At 47.9% G+C, this 13,819-nt stretch overlaps 2 protein-coding genes across 3 annotated transcripts; one reads left to right on the forward strand and one right to left on the reverse strand.

Annotated features, from left to right (window-relative positions):
• Positions 1-111: 111 nt before the first annotated feature.
• On the reverse strand, positions 112-2,489 carry LOC101764060 (probable mediator of RNA polymerase II transcription subunit 37c). Its single transcript, XM_004984682.2, has 2 exons — positions 2,154-2,489; positions 112-2,021 (listed from the first exon to the last, which is right to left on the reverse strand). The coding sequence occupies exons 1-2, from the start codon at positions 2,365-2,367 to the stop codon at positions 286-288; spliced, it is 1,950 nt and encodes a 649-aa protein (XP_004984739.1). The 5' UTR covers positions 2,368-2,489; the 3' UTR covers positions 112-285.
• A 4,069-nt stretch (positions 2,490-6,558) lies between these two features.
• On the forward strand, positions 6,559-8,618 carry LOC101763380 (dof zinc finger protein DOF3.6). Of its 2 annotated transcripts, none has more exons than XM_004984680.3 (2): positions 6,559-6,906; positions 7,139-8,618. In XM_004984680.3, the coding sequence occupies exons 1-2, from the start codon at positions 6,853-6,855 to the stop codon at positions 8,219-8,221; spliced, it is 1,137 nt and encodes a 378-aa protein (XP_004984737.1). In that variant the 5' UTR covers positions 6,559-6,852; the 3' UTR covers positions 8,222-8,618. The 2 variants fall into 2 exon arrangements, with proteins under 2 accessions (XP_004984737.1, XP_004984738.1); XM_004984681.3 differs by having other exon boundaries at positions 7,142-8,618.
• The last annotated feature ends 5,201 nt before the right edge of the window (positions 8,619-13,819 follow it).

The raw sequence follows: 13,819 nt of genomic DNA on the forward strand, positions 1-13,819 counted from the left end.
AGAACAGCTGAGAGGATTTTGTGCAATCCTAGTTCGACACTACCTGCCGTACGTTGCCAAAGGCCAATAAGATTCGAAGACGATGCAGAACAATCCAATCGAGGCAGGGAATAAAAGAAGTGTTATCTACTAATCACTATTTATAACCATTGTTCCAAATCAACTTAACATAAACTAGGGCCCTATGTATGGCCGAAACCAAAAATTGCAGGAAGAGTACAAGATCCACTGTGTAATCAGCGGCAGATTATTCTAGAGCAGAACTAGCGATCAAAATCTCCTCATTTAGTCGACTTCCTCGATCTTGGGTCCGGCACCACTGCCGCCGGCCGCCGGAGCATCCTCAGCCATGCCACCGGCCATGTCAGGGCCAGCGGCGCCCTGGTACATCTTGGCGATGATGGGGTTGCAGATGCCCTCCAGCTCCTTCATCTTGTCCTCAAACTCGTCAACCTCGGCGAGCTGGTTGTTGTCCAGCCAGGTGATGGCCCCCTCGATGGCTTCGTCGATCTTCTTCTTGTCGGCCTCCGGGAGCTTGGACGCGATCTTGTCGTCCCTGATGGTGTTGCGCATGTTGTAGGCGTAGTTCTCGAGCGAATTCTTGGCGTCCACCTTCTTCTTGTGCTCCTCGTCCTCGGCCTTGTACTTCTCGGCCTCCTGCACCATCTTCTCGATCTCCTCCTTGCTCAACCGGCCCTTGTCGTTGGTGATTGTGATCTTGTTCTTCTGGCCGGTGGTCTTGTCCTCTGCCGACACGTTCAGGATGCCGTTGGCGTCCATGTCGAAGCACACGGTGATCTGGGGAACGCCCCTGGGCGCCGGAGGGATGCCGGAGAGCTCGAACTTGCCGAGCAGGTTGTTGTCCTTGGTCCGGGCCCTCTCACCCTCGTACACCTGGATGAGCACGCCGGGCTGGTTGTCGGAGTAGGTGGAGAAGACCTGCTCCTTCTTGGTCGGGATGGTGGTGTTCCTCGGGATGAGCACGGTCATGACGCCCCCGGCCGTCTCCAGGCCGAGCGAGAGCGGCGAGACGTCGAGCAGGAGCAGGTCCTGCACCTTCTCGTTGCCCTCGCCGGTGAGGATGGCGGCCTGGACGGCGGCGCCGTACGCGACGGCCTCGTCGGGGTTGATGCTCTTGCAGAGCTCCTTGCCGTTGAAGAAGTCCTGGAGCAGCTGCTGCACGCGGGGGATGCGCGTGGAGCCGCCCACGAGCACGACGTCGTGCACGCTGCTCTTGTCCATCTTGGCGTCGCGGAGACACTTCTCCACGGGCTCCATGCACTTGCGGAACAGGTCCATGTTGAGCTCCTCGAACCGGGCGCGGGTGATGGTCGTGTAGAAGTCGATGCCCTCGTAGAGGGAGTCGATCTCGATGGTGGTCTGCGCGGTGGAGGAGAGCGTCCTCTTGGCCCTCTCGCAGGCCGTCCTGAGCCGCCGGAGCGCCCTGGGGTTGCCGCTGATGTCCTTCTTGTTCTTCCTCTTGAACTCCTGCACGAAGTGGTTCACGAGGCGGTTGTCGAAGTCCTCGCCTCCCAGGTGGGTGTCGCCGGCCGTGGCCTTGACCTCGAAGATGCCCTCCTCGATGGTGAGGAGAGAGACGTCAAAGGTGCCGCCGCCGAGGTCGAAGATGAGGACGTTCTTCTCGCCGTCGCTGCTCGACTTCTTGTCGAGGCCGTAGGCGATGGCCGCGGCGGTGGGCTCGTTGATGATGCGCATGACGTTGAGGCCGGAGATGACGCCGGCATCCTTGGTGGCCTGGCGCTGGGAGTCGTTGAAGTAGGCTGGGACGGTGACGACGGCGTTCTTGACGGTGCTGCCGAGGTATTGCTCGGCCGTCTCCTTCATCTTGTTGAGGATCATGGAGGAGATCTCCTCGGCCGAGAACTGCTTCTCCTCGCCCCTGAACTGCACCCCGATCATGGGCTTCTCGGCGGAGCCCGGGACCACCTTGAAAGGCCACAGCTTGATGTCGCTCTGCACCGACGCATCCGAGAAGCGCCGGCCGATGAGCCGCTTGGCATCTGCAACAGATCGAACCACGCAAAGTCTGAGATCCCGCACCCCACGTCAATTTGAACGGATCGAACAAACAAGATAAAAAAAACACGTACGCCTAACAACTCAACAAGATAGATCGATGGCGCTGTACTTACCGAAGACGGTATTGATGGGGTTCATGGCGACCTGGTTCTTGGCGGCGTCGCCGATGAGCCTCTCGGAGTCGGTGAACGCGACGTACGACGGCGTGGTGCGGTTGCCCTGGTCGTTGGCGATGATCTCGACGCGGTCATGCTGCCAGACCCCGACGCACGAGTAGGTCGTGCCGAGGTCGATCCCGATAGCTGGCCCGTCTCCCTTCCCGGCCATGGCGACGTTCTCGTCGGGGCGGGAAAAAAAAAATCTACTTCCTCCTAGTCGTCGAGTTGCGGGGTCAGAGCACCTGGAGGACGAGAGAGGGGAACAGAGGAATCGGTGGACGAGAGGGGGGAGGCGACCTGGGCCGGGATTTAAAGGTTTGTGCGGCCAGGACAGGGGTTCTCGAACGTTCCGGCGCGTTGGGCCCGTCGGATGCGATCGGGACGGCGGCGGTGTGGGAACGGCCGCGTCGTGGGGAACTTGGACCCGTTCGTGGATGCTAATTCCGGCAGCTCCGTTTGTGAGGGTGGGGTTCTAGAGAGTGCCGGAAGGTTCTGGAGGCCGGAGAATTGCCATCTCGTGTCGTCGGATCCCGGGTGACTGGTGGGTGATGCGTTGCTTCGCCGGTGTTGCGTTCGATCCCGTTTCACACGCCGCCAGAGTTTGACCGAGGCAAGGTGAAGGTTCTTGCCTATTTCCATTTTCGACAGGGCTGCTACTTGGTGGTTCCAAATTTCGCAATACTACACGAGCTGGGCCATTTTGGAGCCCAGTATCATCAAGAGCCAGAACTGCTGGGCCAAATGGATGCTGGCCGCGCCCACGCGCCCACCAACCAAGCAAGCACGACCGAACTGGTGGCCAGAAAGGCCTATGCTGCTGAGTTGGGCCTCATTTTTCTAGTTACGTACGGTGCATTATTGGGCTCTGATCTGAGTTTATCAACATCGGGCCCATTGCCACATCGTAAAGGAAGACGGGGTTATGCGGTTTCGGTTACGACGGGGCGCGGTCGGTGCTGCGGCGATACGCGAAAGGCACGGCGTTGCTATCTCGCCGTCCTTGCTTTTCCGGCGATCCGGAGAAGAACCTCACCGACGGGGACGCTTGGGCCCCTTCAGATCTGCACCCTCGTAACCTACCTAGATTCCATCGCCGCGCCTCTTGCAGTCAAAATGTTGTCGCACCAACCTGCACTGCACATCGGACCGACGCAGGAGCACAAGTTAGCGTAGAATCTCTGCTAAGATTAGCTGCTGTGTACCCGCGTCAAGCTAAAAACTGGATTTGATCCTCCAGAAGTGTCCGTGAGACGGAGAAGGAAGGAAGGAAGGAAGGAAGACACAGCTTTAGCTGCTGCTCTGACAGACCATCTGAAATGCGGAGGCAAACACGGCTTTTATTCCGTGCAGAATCCGCAGCAGGTTAACCCAACGAGGAGTCGCGCACCCCACCAGGCACCAAAGCACTCTTGCTTCCAGCCGGCATGATCTGCCCCACGCATCCTGATCGCACAAACAAAACCCGTTGTTTTCTTGGCCTGTACGTGCCGCTGCGCGGCAACAGTAAAATAGCGCGCGAGCCCCATCCCCATGGATATTCCCTGCTGCGACTTTAGCCGCGTCGCCTTTACGCTTTGCCTGCGGATACGTAGGGTCCAGGAAAGCTCAAGGGGAGATGAGAGGATCTCGTGGAAATTAACAAATAATAATGGAGGGGACCAGGGGCCTATGCTAGCTGGATCATACGCCCACCATGCTACCATGTCTCCCCCCTCTCGATAGCAGCAGTGGTCTTAGGGGGTCTGTCTACTTGCTACGGCCGGAATCGTTATCTCCCCGGTGGCCGGCCGGTACACGCCGAGCTGGCATGGGCCGCCTGAGGTGTGGCTGCCCAGTGCCCAAGCCCCCGGCCGGCCGGCGGCTATTCTACGCCGCGATTCACGGGCTCCCGGCACAAGAGCACCTGCATGCCTACGGCGTGTCCGCCATCTGCTGTCACTCGCCACGCGACGACAGAGCGGGAGAGTCCAATCCGATCCAGGGATTGGACGCAGCTCATATGGAAGGCTCCCCGTCGTGACGTCGTCTCTGACACCAAGACAACATCGTACCACGCATGCATGTACGTGGAAGGTAGCTAGGCTACATGTAAATATAGCCAAGGACATGCCGGCCGGGGCACGCGCGCGCGCGGCCACGGTGGTCGGACCGCCGGCCCGGCAGCACCGCCGCTAGGCGCCACAGCGATGTCGCCTCAGATACATGTTGCTTGTTGGCCGGGTTCGCTCACGCGCGCATACGGCCGGCCGGTCATGCATCATGCATGTTTCGTCGAGCTTTTCCATCGAGATCGAGCCCCGTCGTGACCGTCGCGTCGCGGCGCGCAGGTGGCCTATCACTGGTCTCGATCGCCTTCCTGGTGCGCGCGCGGCCAAAAGAGCCGATCGAGGAGCTGAGCCCTAGTCTGGGCACTGGGCTTGTGATCCACCTATATCCACTCATCCGGTGCAGGCAGCAGGCGTATGCAAAAAGCCACCACGATATGGAACTCTGCTCGCTACTGATTGGAAACATACAGGCGAGTGGTGCAGATGTTTCTCTTCGATTGACAAGTGAACTTTTTCATGGAATTGCACTTTACATTACATCGGTTATTACATTCGCATGGAAAACACTGCTGGGTCTTTTTTATCCCTGGAAATGCTAGTAGCCCAGTACGGCAGTACCGACTCCGATTGAAATGGAAAATATCAGTGCATTTATAAAATAGAATGAATTGTCGTCACACCATGATGGAGCAAAATGATCACATAATAGAATCCAATTAGGTTGACGTTTCACCATCACTCTGTCGTACAAAGTGACATACATGACTGATGGATCAGTTAACTGTTAAAGTTTTTGCAAGCGTGAACACTACTAAATAATTTAAACATTGTTGGTGCCTAATGCATGGAATATAACATACTTTCCCCCCTCTTGTCATTTTTCGTGGAACGAAGAACTAATTTACTCCTTTGGTCCACAAATGTAAGCATTTTTAGTATTTAAAATTTGTCTACAAATGTAAGCACTTATACACATAATCCTCCCCTCTCTCATCAGTGATTTAATCTTTGTTATTGTTAGCTGAAAAGGCAGGCGTTAATTGCATCTCTGTAATCTTAACAATAGATTGTGGGAGTCCTAAAATCATTTTTATTCCTCTATATTCTGCACCAAAATTCTTAGAAGTGATTACATTTATGGACAGAAAGCGTAATTTCCATGCATCCTTTTTCCTCTCCTTTTCTTTCACAGGACACGCGTATGCAAAATCCAGAGCCCCTAAGCATCTAGTAGATATTTAAAAGCACAACCTTTTAGCATGGTGGCCACAAGCTATATAATCAGTGTTATGAGTGTACGGTCAACCCACCACAAATAAAGTTAAGACTCTTAGACTCATCGCCAATGTCCAGACTTTTAGAAGTACGTACACACGCATTAGCATCGGTAGCATGGTTTGTGTTAGGAGTACTGTACGACTGTAGGTGAACAATGCGTGTCTTCCGCGAACCCTGTCAAAGAGAGAGGGAAAAAAAAAAGCTACTCCCTTCCTTCTGAATTATTATTCATTTTAATTTTTTAATCTATAGGTAAGCATTTCATACGTATCTAGGAACAATATATATTTATTTAAATGCATAGAAAAATTATGTATCTAGAAAATCTAAAATAAATAGTAATTTGGTACGGAGGGAGTAACATTTACTTATAAAAAAACATTTAGTTACTGCTTTCGCTGAAACATTTATAAAACTGTCAGTGGAGAGGACCCGTAGAAAAACAATTTTTTGTAGAAAAGGGAATTTGTTCAAATCCTGAGGTACGGTCTGACTCGTGCCGTGGAAGCCGTTCTACTCCTATGTATAGTATCCATCAGCATATCTACATCGATCCTTGCATTAATCAACATGCATGCGGCATACATGCTACTAACACACAAGTATCTTTAAAAGTTGGATGCAAATATTTCCAATTCTTAACAAGTAGCTAGAGCTACTTATGGCTAGAGTGTTAGGGTTTCAGAATAAATTAGGGATCCTCCCATCTCTCTTTAGTGAGCACTCAGTGGTTGCCAAGTTGCTAACACCCTACGTACTAACACCACAACAGTTCACGCCTTCTAGCTCCCTCTCTGTACCTCCACACGGCTCCACCAACTACCTTAGGATCTTATTATTGCTTGCTTCCAATTCTCTTCTGCTTAGCATACTGCTGAATCAGGTCAGTCTTAACCATGAAGGAAACTTTAATTTCTCTCACACACACATTCTGGTCAAGTAGGCCCCACAGAGGAAAGCAAAGACTAGAAATATAAAAGACGCCATACTCATAAAAGGAGAAGATAAATTCATGCTTTTGCCCTTCCTTTCTCTTTCCCAGCTTTCTCTTTCTCTCTCCTCCTCCATCCTCTCTCTCTATCTATCTCATCTCATTGCTGTCTTCTCTCCTTCAACTGCCGGATGTGATTCTCCACCACCTCCGAGCTTGCCAGAGGACTCCTCCACCTCTTTCTTCCTCGCCTGCTTCCTTTTCTTTCCAAACACAAATCCGCAGCAAAGAAAGTGCAAATTATAAAGAAAACATCAGAATTCAAAGCAGCCGGAAAGCTAGCTAGAAGAGTGAAGAGAGAGAAATATATCTCCGCAGCACTAACTGGCCGGCCTCCATGGTGTTCCCTTCAGTGCCGGCTTACCTAGATCCACCTAATTGGAATAACCAGGTACTGCATGAGCTTCCCTCTCCATCTCCCTCTGTGTGTCTAAGGTCATCTAACTTGCCTTGAATCTTGATCCGTCCAAACATACACATGTTCTTCTTCATAAGGCAAAGGAATTTGGCTCAAAGATCGATACGATATTCTCATCTCTCGATGAATATTCATAGACAATTCTCTCTTCCTTTTCCTTCTCTTTTCATTGATCTGTAACATGCGCGTGTGTGTATGCGTGTAGCAGCAAGGCCAGCAGCCGAGAGCGAGCGCGGGAGGAGGCGATGCACCGCTGCTGCCCGTGGGTCCTGCGGCTGCCACGGCGGCGGGTCCCGATAACAGTGGCTTACCGAGCAGCTCGTCGACGGCCAGTGCCGCCGTGGCCGCGCAAGCGCGGCCCAACTCGATGGCGGAGCGCGCGCGGCTGGCGCGGATGCCGCAGCCGGAGCAGGCGCTCAAGTGCCCGCGCTGCGACTCCACCAACACCAAATTCTGCTACTACAACAACTACTCCCTCTCCCAGCCCCGCCACTTCTGCAAGGCGTGCCGCCGCTACTGGACGCGCGGCGGCTCCCTCCGCAACGTCCCCGTCGGCGGAGGCTGCCGCCGCAACAAGCGCTCGTCCAAGTCCTCCGGCGGGTCATCCTCCTCGAAGCCGTACTCGTCGGCCAGGCAACTCGCTGGTCCATCATCATCTACGCCGTCGTCCACCCCGGGCGCCACCGGTGCGATCATCCCACCGAGTCTCGGCTCGTTCTCACACCACCTGCCGTTCTTGGGCACGATGCACCAGCCAGGGCCCAACCTAGGGCTAGCCTTCTCCGCCGGCCTGCCGCCGCTCGGGATGCAGCACATGGACACGGTGGATCAGTTCCCGGTGGCGAGCGGCGGCGGTGCCACCATCGGTGCATCGCTGGAGCAGTGGAGAGTGCAGCAGCAGCCACAGCAGCAGTTCCCGTTCTTGACAGGAGGAGGAATACTGGAGCTTCCGCCGCCGGCGATGTACCAGCTGGGTTTGGATGGTAATAACCGTGGAGGCAGCGGCTCAGCTGCGGCGGCGGCGTTCACGTTAGGGCAGACCAGTGCTACGACGGCAAGGCAGGAAGGATCAATGAAGGTAGAGGGCAGTAAAGGACAGGACATGAGCTTACAGAGGCAGTACATGGCGGCTCTACGCCACGGATCACAGGGTGTCTGGGATGGGATTCATGGGAATGCCGGTAGCAGTGGTGGCGACGGTGGCGGCAATGGCGGTTCTAGTTGGCCCATGAACATTCCTGGATTCCATTCGTCATCGACCGGCGGCGGTAATGGCAGTGGCCTGTAATGTTACGGATGCTTGGCCAGCAATGTTCTAATCAAGATGGCATGTTCCAGACACATGCTTAAGTTTGAGCAAATGCTAGCTAGGGAGGAGGAACAGGAGATGGTCAACCCGCCGGCCTGTTCATCAACTGCTATATTCTTCATCAACTGTAGAGGCAACACTGCTAGCTCATGATGGTCACAGGTAGGAGTCTTAAGTTAAAGTTGCTCTTTGGTTAACCCCTTTTCTGCCATTTGGTTTTGAACTCAAAGGTGTGCCTGCATTGTGTCCATAGCGCCACTTTTCTACTTTTCCACACTATTGTTCACAGGGATTAATTAATTAAACTCGGTGCATGGGGTATACTATTTGATAAGGTATATTTGACATGGAGACTGATCAAATTGTTTCTTTATTACTTGTCTGAAATTTACATGAAATTAATATGTCGTTTGTTGCCAAATTACCTGCACATATATATGTTTGCTTCTATCCGATGCTGTATTCTGTGTGTATGATTAACAACATTGCACAATCACACAGTGCAAGCAGTATGCAATATAGGAGCTCTAAGATCTCAATCACATTCTTTTGGTATCCATTAGAAGAGCATTACAGTAAACTAGCTTAGTCTTGCACTATGTACTCTATTTTCTAAAACAAAATATTTTTTTAATATATGATATCTTTACATTGGCCAAGTAATTATAATGTTCTTTTCTTTTCGATTGGTAAATTATGGGAGTATATCAAGGCGTATTTCTCACACTATACAAGCTAATTATTACATCATTTACATGGCACTAAAAATACATTTTTTATTTATGATGAGTGTATGGCGTTGGCGTGGTACGTGATACTCAAATAAATAAGTACTAGTTTCATGTTCTTTCTTGTGAACAGCGATAAAACCACGACAACATTTTATCCTAACAAAAAGGGTCGGTTTGAACTTCCAATTGATTTTATTTCCGATACGATTGACAATGTGTCCTGTCTGCGTAATGAAACAATTTAAGAGTAGTATGTCTATGCAAGCTAGCACTTCCTAAATTTTCTACGAAAAATTGTTTAAAGCACCAATGCTAGTATGATTTAGATAATTTACTAGGTGCTATAGCACTAGCTATACATCTGAATAATTGGTGCAAAGGCGATTTTGTGTTAGTATATTTTTCGGCACAAAGGCAGTACTCTTCACACCAAGGCACCTGCTGCTAGCTATCTCCTCCGGTGTACCTGCAATACATGGACTAAACTGTATTAATTTTAATCAAAGGAATATGTCGTGTTGATATATGAAAATGAAACGAGAAAACTCACCATTCATAAAATCTTTGACAAATAAATATTTCTTAATAATAAGCCAGTGTAGAAAAACCTTGGCGCTAAGGTGGCGTCTAATTGACTTTAAAGAGATAAAATTGTCAGGTTCCTTTTCCCACTTGAAGAAGTGAAAAAATTACATGGGAAGAATTAATTAACAACATTTTTTTTTCTGATCAGGCTCTTGTCTAAGAAATTTCCTTTGCTATGCCTTCCTTGGTCATTCTCTTTAGGCTTGGTACCCTGAATTTTCTGAAGCCTCCATCTTTTTATGCCTTTTATTATATGCTGCATTAGTGTCTATTTGGTTGATCAATACTTACATGTGCACAAATTGTATTTGAAGGAACATAGATGGACTAATTACTTAACCATTCGAATGAGTAATAGTATTTTCATATCGGTATTTTGATCAAATCTTGGAATTTAGTTAATCCTAAAATTTCCAAGAGAAATCGTCCTCTTCCAAACCTCATAATTAAGTGTAATAAAGTCTCATTTAATTCGTGATGATAAATAATTTGGTGACACGTCATCTTGAAATGTAATGTCTAGCTATACTTTCATTGGCACTGTAGCCTAAAGTAGGATTAGATGTTAATTACCTGCACGTATATACTCACTCCGTTCTAAATTGTATGTCGTTTTGGTTTTTATAGGTACATAGTTTTTGCTATGCACTTAGATATAGCGTATGTCTAGATGCATAATAATATTTTTGAACCTAGAAAAGGCAAAACTACCTACAATTTGGAACGGAGGGAGTACTATTCTAGACGCCGGGGTCCTGGCTTCATGTTGTGGATGGTAAATTTAAGGTATTGTATAGAGATCCCGGGCGCTTTCAAATCAGTTCGGTGAAATATGTACGTAAAGCTAGCCGGTGCATGTGTTCCCTAGTGCATTTGTGCATGCGAGCTTTTGATCAGGTTAGCAGTATTGTCGGTGTACAACTTGATGTAACCCCTTGTCAGCTCACTGGTGTCCGTAACATGATTGCATTATGATTGGAAACGATTCGTTTTCCTTATCGGAGCTCGAATTGATCATTGAGCTACACACATAGTGATAGTGAAGCATATATACTGAATCAGTAAATAAAGTGCGTGCTAAGAGAGTTCTAGACATGTCTGTGCTTATGCTTATTTAATTCCCTTCATCATCAGTTTATGCGTCGATGTCATGTAGTTAGTAGTGTCTATATATATATACATGTACTCTGCTAAGGCACTTTTGCAAGTTCAATTCCCAAGCAATCAAAATGGCGGGTTAATCGATCACTTGTCGCACATCGTTCACCAAAAAATATACTGCTTTAGCTTTGGAATCCCCCGGTCTAACTATTTCAGGGGAAGAGCACGAGCAAGTGCCCCCGTTTTTAATTTGGATGCCTAGCTTGCGAATTCTTACCGTCTCTCCATCTTAACCCAACTGCGCCGATATTGCGAAGGATAAACGTACGGTCCATGGATAGGATTGGGTGCTCACCTGAATCCCTGTCTGCTCTTTGGAGCACAGGGTACTATCCCGGCGAAAGCTCAGTGGCTAGATTATTGCCCCTAGATTTGTAGTAGTAGAGACTAGCTAGCTGGTAGTACTAGCAAGTGATGTGGCTCGTCTCTGAATCTTTCAGTAGTAGGCTAGGCTATTGGCTATATAGCTGCGAAGCTAGCTAGGCCGGCAGCTGGGTAGCTTTGAGAAAGAAGAACAGGCCCCTTTTGACCAACCTGCGCACCGTGTTTCATCGATGTCATTCACTCATGCCCGCTGTGCTGCGAGCCGATCGATCGATCGGATGGATCGGCCTGCGCAAACAAGCAAGTAATACCTCTGGCGCATGTGTCCTTGTCTTCCTTTAATCGCGTCAGGCAAGGCCCGGCCGCCTGCACCGCGCCGCACATATTTCCATCGCTCTTTCGCCACCCACATGTTTGTGCCACGCATCTGACTGGCTAAGCTAGCTGCTACGGTTTCCTTGTGTTTCACTTCAGGGGTGTTTGGGAGGAGCGGATAAACACATCGGATGTTCAGATACTAATTAGGAGAACTAAACATAAACTAATTACAAAACTAATTGCAGAACTCCTAGGCTCCGCGAGACGAATCTATTAAGCCTAATTAATCCATCATTAGTGAATGGTTACTGTAGCACCGCATTGCCAAATCATGGATTAATTAAGCTTAATAGATTTGTCTCACGATTTAGTCTAGTGGCACAAACATGTGGGTGGCGAAAGAGCGATGGAAATATGTCGTGTAGAGTATAGCTAGTACTACTGGCGCGCGCGCACATATACATATACATACATACATACATACATACATACATACATACATACATACATATATATATATATATATATATATATATATATATATATATATATATATATATATATATATATATATATATATATATATATATATATATATATATATATATGTATATATATATATATATATATATATATATATATATATATATATATATATATATATATATATATATATAGTGGTACAATGACTGTGGTGTCGCGTTCTCTACGAGGCTTAAAAACTTGGCTGTCGATCGATCGAAGCCTTGTAAAGTCTATTACCTTCCAGCAGTAGTAAAAAAACAATTTACGGTCTTGTCGTTATTGCTCTCACGAAGTGTAGCTAGTCTGATGCTCTCAGGAAGGGAACACGCGTGCGGTTAGCGGCGAAGATGCTTCGCTTTCACAGCTTCTTCGGCGAAGCAAAAAAAGCCTGCACGCGCGCGCACGCCATGCGCACACAGAGCTCGGCATGCAACGAGCCGTCAGCCGTGGACCATGCATGCATGCACATGCAGATGTGCGATCGATCGATCTCCGGCCGTCAAGCTTTAACTTGGTGAAGAACATGTACGTATATGTACACGCAGCACGCTTTGACTTGTGAGAAAACCCATCAAATATCTTTAAAAAATTACTACCAGCCAAAACTAGTTGAGTTTTACGGCCTTCGATGCACAACTTTAATTAACTAATATTTTTCTACTACTGTAGAGCATAGTTAGGACATCTAATAAATATATGCCAATACAAATGAAATTCAAAACAAAATCTACACATATGTTTTTTATGTTTCAAACTGAATATTTTAAAAGCTATTGGCGGTTAAAAGTATGACTGGACCTTTAATTTGTCAAATTGTTAGGTAGTATTTATGCCTGGAGGTACTACTATACATTACCAACATAAAAATAGTAATCTTCCATATCATGGTATATAAATCTCTCTCGATTTGGAATATTTAATTATTTTCATATGTATTGCTTACTAGAGTGATGAACATAGCATAACTCAATTGGTAAGTGTTGATCTTGTGTCTTGTCGTGGAACATGTTCGTCCTGATGATTTGATTCCAAAATTATTTTTGAAATGTAAAGGTGCAGGAGCCATATCATATAAGAAGAAGAAATGTTCAGGTTACATCAATTACATTGTGAATGATGAAAAACTCATAACTCATGACACAAGGAAGCACTAACAAGCACTACTCTATCATCAGCGCGCCACAAGCCATTTGGCGCAATGCTACTTCTTTCCTGATGAAATTGAAAACTTTAAGTGGCGAGCATCGAGCTCCTTCAAAGATTTTTCTATTACGCTCCTTCCATAGGTTCCAAATTGTATAGATTAGAAGTGCTGCCACCATCCTATTCTTGTCCTTCGTCACCACGCTAATTGAGTTTGTCCACCAATCTTGAAGGTTAGTGTCTGCCATCGGTTTTGGTATTAGCCCCATAGCTCAGGTAGCAACTTTGCTCCGGACTAAGTAGTGCGAAGGGGCAGTGAAGACATATATGTGTAGCCGTTTCGACTTCGTTATTACAAAATCAATATTATCCTAATGGATTCCAAAATTTAGACCAAGTCAATATTATCGTAATGGATTTATATTTAGGAACGAAGGGGATAGTAAAGAGGGAAAGTAGATTTTAGGCAAAGCTCACGTGCCAGTTTAATAATGATTTGTACGTGAATCCTGCATGCATGCAGGACTCCTTTTGCCCCATTCTTTCTCCCCCTTTAATTTATGCCTCTGGACGTCGGCAGGCCCCCCACACAGTTTTGTTTAGTGCTGTGACCTGCGCCCATGATACAGTGTCAGAAAAGTTCAGTTCAATAACCTAATATGATTATGATTAAATATCACATATAAATGCTGCATTGCTACTGCATCAGCTAACACTGCTGTGAGCAGGATCCAGCGCTGAAGAGTGCACCACCAAAGTTAATTTGATCAAGACATAGTGATTTGCAAGA

Source organism: Setaria italica, chromosome IX (assembly GCF_000263155.2).
Source record: "Setaria italica strain Yugu1 chromosome IX, Setaria_italica_v2.0, whole genome shotgun sequence".
NCBI classification, from domain to species: Eukaryota; Viridiplantae; Streptophyta; class Magnoliopsida; order Poales; family Poaceae; genus Setaria; species Setaria italica.